The 4,130-nt window shown below is 35.3% G+C and overlaps 1 protein-coding gene across 1 annotated transcript; it reads left to right on the top strand.

The window, feature by feature from the left end:
* The first annotated feature begins 1,176 nt into the window (after positions 1 to 1,176).
* On the top strand, positions 1,177 to 2,112 carry LOC140642165 (olfactory receptor 6C3). The gene has a single exon (XM_072842658.1). It carries the CDS (start codon positions 1,177 to 1,179, stop codon positions 2,110 to 2,112), a length of 936 nt encoding a protein of 311 aa, XP_072698759.1.
* Positions 2,113 to 4,130: the final 2,018 nt, after the last annotated feature.

The following is a 4,130-nucleotide window of genomic DNA, read 5'->3' on the forward strand; positions in this document are numbered from 1 at the left end:
GATGATTTGCATTCTATTCTTCACAGCACAAATTTGACAATGTAAAACATAAGGGAGGACTGTCATAAACTCAAAAATAAAAAACTACAGCATAGTATATCCAGCACTGCTGGGAATTAGCTGAATAGGTTAGTAGAAATGGCACACATTTTACTATATGTTTCTGGAATATCCTCATGGATTAGTGTTCTCATGTCAAAGATAAGTGTGAGGCAGAATTACAAGAGAATCAAACATCTTTTCACAAAGCTAATAACAAAGAAATAATATTCAAATGGAAAACCTAGGTGACGGAGCTGCTAAGATCTGAGGCAAGTAGTTACATTCTCAATTTGTACTTCAGTGAAGAATTTAAAATAGATAAATTTTGTATCTCTCTTTAAGCTCAAAAATAAAAATGTTTCTATATACACATTCCGAGCAAGTCATAGAAGATGTCAAACATTAATGATTTCAAAGGAATTACAAGCCAAGCCAAGAAGTAAGTTAATTCATGTTCTCTGTTATTTGATCATATAGTAAGTACATATGTAATACTACATGATATATAGGGAATGTTCTAATATAATCTGGATAAGTATACAAAATATTAATATACAGATAAAATTACTAATTAATTTAAAATTAATAATTAATAACTTGCTTTATTTGCTAAGAAAATTATTAATTGGTTTCTCGTATCATAAAACCTCAGATAATTGTTACTTTAGTCTTCTAAATTTCACTTTTACCTCATGATGGGATTAAGATCATTCATTTCAGTTTTTTAGGTGGGGGTATCTTTTAATAAATACATGACAGAAAAGAAAGAAAGGTGCGTATTTTTCATAATTTTTCTACAAAAATATAATGAAGTACATAAATTGGATAAAGCAAGAAGTACTGATTTTACCATCTTTAATGATGTGAGTAATTGCATGAAAATTTCTAAACATCAACTGCTATATTTCAGATAAGACAACCAATAAATAAGACAGAACATGAAAATATGTATTACAATCAAATGCAAACAAGACAAACAAAAGAAATTAAGATGAGCATGGATTATAGAATATATTTGACAATTGTATCAATGGTGGTGATATTGATAATCATGAATTATACATTCCATCTCCTCCCTTTAATACTCTTGCCACCTAAATATCTTTAAAAGAAGAAAAGGAGAGAGAGAAAGAAATGAACCACACAGTGATCACTGAGTTTGTCCTGCTAGGCCTTTCTGATGATCCTGACCTTCAGATTGTGATTTTCCTCTTCTTATTCCTCACATACTTACTCAGTGTCACTGGAAACCTGACTATCATCACCCTAACCTTGGTGGACTCTCATCTACAGACGCCAATGTATTTCTTCCTCCGAAACTTCTCTTTCTTAGAAATCTTATTTACAACTGTATGTATTCCTAGATTTCTGGGGGCAATTATCACCAGGGATAAGACTATTTCCTATAACAACTGTGCAGCCCAGCTGTTTTTCTTTATTTTCATGGGGGTGACGGAATTTTACATTCTCACTGCCATGTCTTATGACCGCTATGTTGCCATCTGCAAGCCCCTTCATTATACCACCATCATGAACAGGAAGGTCTGCACCCTACTTGTGCTCTGTGCATGGCTTGGTGGGTTCCTGACCATTTTCCCACCCCTTATGCTTCTACTCCAGCTGGATTACTGTGCTTCCAATGTCATTGACCACTTTGCATGTGACTATTTTCCCCTTTTACAACTGTCTTGTTCAGATACGTGGCTCCTAGAGGTAATTGGTTTCTACTTTGCTTTAGTTGCCTTGCTATTCACTTTGGCCTTGGTGATTTTATCTTATTTGTATATAATCAGAACTATTTTGAGAATCCCATCTGCCAGTCAGAGAAAAAAGGCTTTCTCCACGTGTTCTTCTCATATGATTGTCATTTCCATCTCTTATGGGAGCTGTATATTTATGTATGCTAATCCTTCTGCAAAAGAAAGGGCATCATTGACCAAAGGAGTAGCTATTCTCAATACTTCTGTTGCCCCCATGCTGAACCCCTTCATTTACACTCTGAGAAACCAGCAAGTAAAACAAGCTTTCAAAGATGTGGTCCATAAAGTAGTATTTTCTTCAAGTAAATGAAACATTTCTTCTGGCAAAAAAAAAAAAAAAAAAAAAAGACACTCTAAAGAGTAACTAGGTAAAATCTTAACATTCCTAAATATCTAAGTTGGTATGCTTCTTCTTCTAGTCTCTTATATGCCACTTTATAATTATTTAATAGGTGCCCACCCATTTCTTCTACTTCCATATCCGTGTTTCTCCAATACATGTTTATTGACATATTGTAAAGTATGGAAAGCTTTATTTCTCCTACAAAGTTTTATGGAAATTAAATGTATTTCTATAAGGCATACTGTATAGCACAATGTAAAAAATAGTGTTAATTTTGTTAATAAAAGTCTCTAATGTCCCTTATAGTTTCAAAATTCATGTGTGATTCCTTGTGAATTTTCCAGATGTTTTTGGGGATCTCTTAACATTTAAAAAATCTATACTCCCTATACTATTGTATATTAAATTCAGTCCTTAGAAATCCTAAGTCATTGTGAATTACACTTTAAGTACAGAGCATAATATATTTTGCAAAATTTAGTGCATATTACGAGGTAAATATCGATCATGATATTGAGTATTATTTATAGAATTTCTATTTTTCTCTCATTTTTGAAAAAATATTGATATCTGTTAAAGATTTGAAACAAATGCAATAAAACTAAAACACCTGTCACTTTTCTAATTTTTGAGCCCCTGTATGACAGTTATTTTGAGTAATTTGTCAGATGTATCTATATTTCTCTAGAGTCTGCTAATGAAGATTTTGTTTCTTTGGACCATTTTCCTCTGCTTCTTCACATTCCTTGTATCTTTATGTTGATATGTATGCATCTGAAAAAACAACCTTGTCTCACAGTCTTGTAAAACTGGATTTGTGCAGAGGAAGACCATCACCTCTGAGTCCGGCTTCAGTCCACAAAATTCTGGGGACCTCTTGAACCTTTTGCAGGACTATATCTTCTCAGACTTCCATGTGGATATTCCCAATGACAAGATTTTGCCTTCTTTTGGTTTCTCTGATGGAGTTTGTAGTCTCTTGCTTGTTCTTTGTCTGTCTGTGTTAACTCATGTCCTTGAAGTAACAGCTCACCATCCAGATTTTTTTCTCATCAGCCCACAGTCACCTAGAGTTTGTCAGTTGCCCTAAGTGAACAAACAAATGTGTTTATTTTCTCTTCCCTATTCCTTCTGCAATGCTTTTTCTTACTCTATGCAGATATGACTTTGTGAACTGTACTATTTTGCTTCTCTTTAAAGCATCTCTTTTCACATTTCCTTCAAACCTGGGATACTGACAACACATACACTTAATTTCAGTTTTGGCTAAAGAATTCTTTACTTCTTCTGTTTTGTTTTGCTTTGTTTTGTTTTGTTTTGTTTTGGATGTTCAACCCTCTGTTTATCTTTCCCTTCTGTTTTTGCATTCTGTCTACTTTCTCCACTAGAGCCCTTATCATATTAATCATAATTGTTTCAAATGTCCAGTCTCATCATTTTCACACCTCTGTCATGTCTGGCTCTCTGCCTCTTCAAAAAGAGTGTTTTTTTCCCCTTTGTTATGCCCATACAGTTTTCTTGACACCCACATGTGATGCCCTGGGTAAAAAGAACCAGAGCAAGTACACCTTTGGAAATGTGGTAGTCAGGTATGGGGGGAGGTGAAGCATTCTCTAGTCCTAAGGTCAGCGCTCAGTGTCTTAGTGAGCTTGGGCCTCTGGGAGGTGAACTTCATAAGTGTCTCTCAGTTTTTTCTCCCCACTTAAGCAGAACAGGAAGGTTAGTGTGGGCTGGAGTCAGGTATTTTCATTCTCCCACAAGGAAGGCTAGAAGATTCTGGAGTTGGGTATTTCCTTGTCCAGGGTCAGCTCAGCTCTGATAGTGTCCCAACAGGTTAGGCTCTGGTCAGCTAGGTTTCTGTGAGGGCTGGATGTCTTAAGAATACAGCACTCTCATGTATTTCAAAATGGTCCCTTTTTCCCTCCCCTGACTGAAGCATGAGGTGATTTTTCTCTGACACTCCACCTCTGAATCCCGTTGAGCTC

Source organism: Canis lupus, chromosome 11 (assembly GCF_048164855.1).
Source record: "Canis lupus baileyi chromosome 11, mCanLup2.hap1, whole genome shotgun sequence".
In the NCBI taxonomy this organism is placed as follows: Eukaryota; Metazoa; Chordata; class Mammalia; order Carnivora; family Canidae; genus Canis; species Canis lupus.

Excerpts from the sequence above, each read along its gene's own strand:
- LOC140642165 (XM_072842658.1), top strand. The coding sequence starts at position 1,177 with ATGAACCACACAGTGATCACTGAGTTTGTCCTGCTAGGCCTTTCTGAT.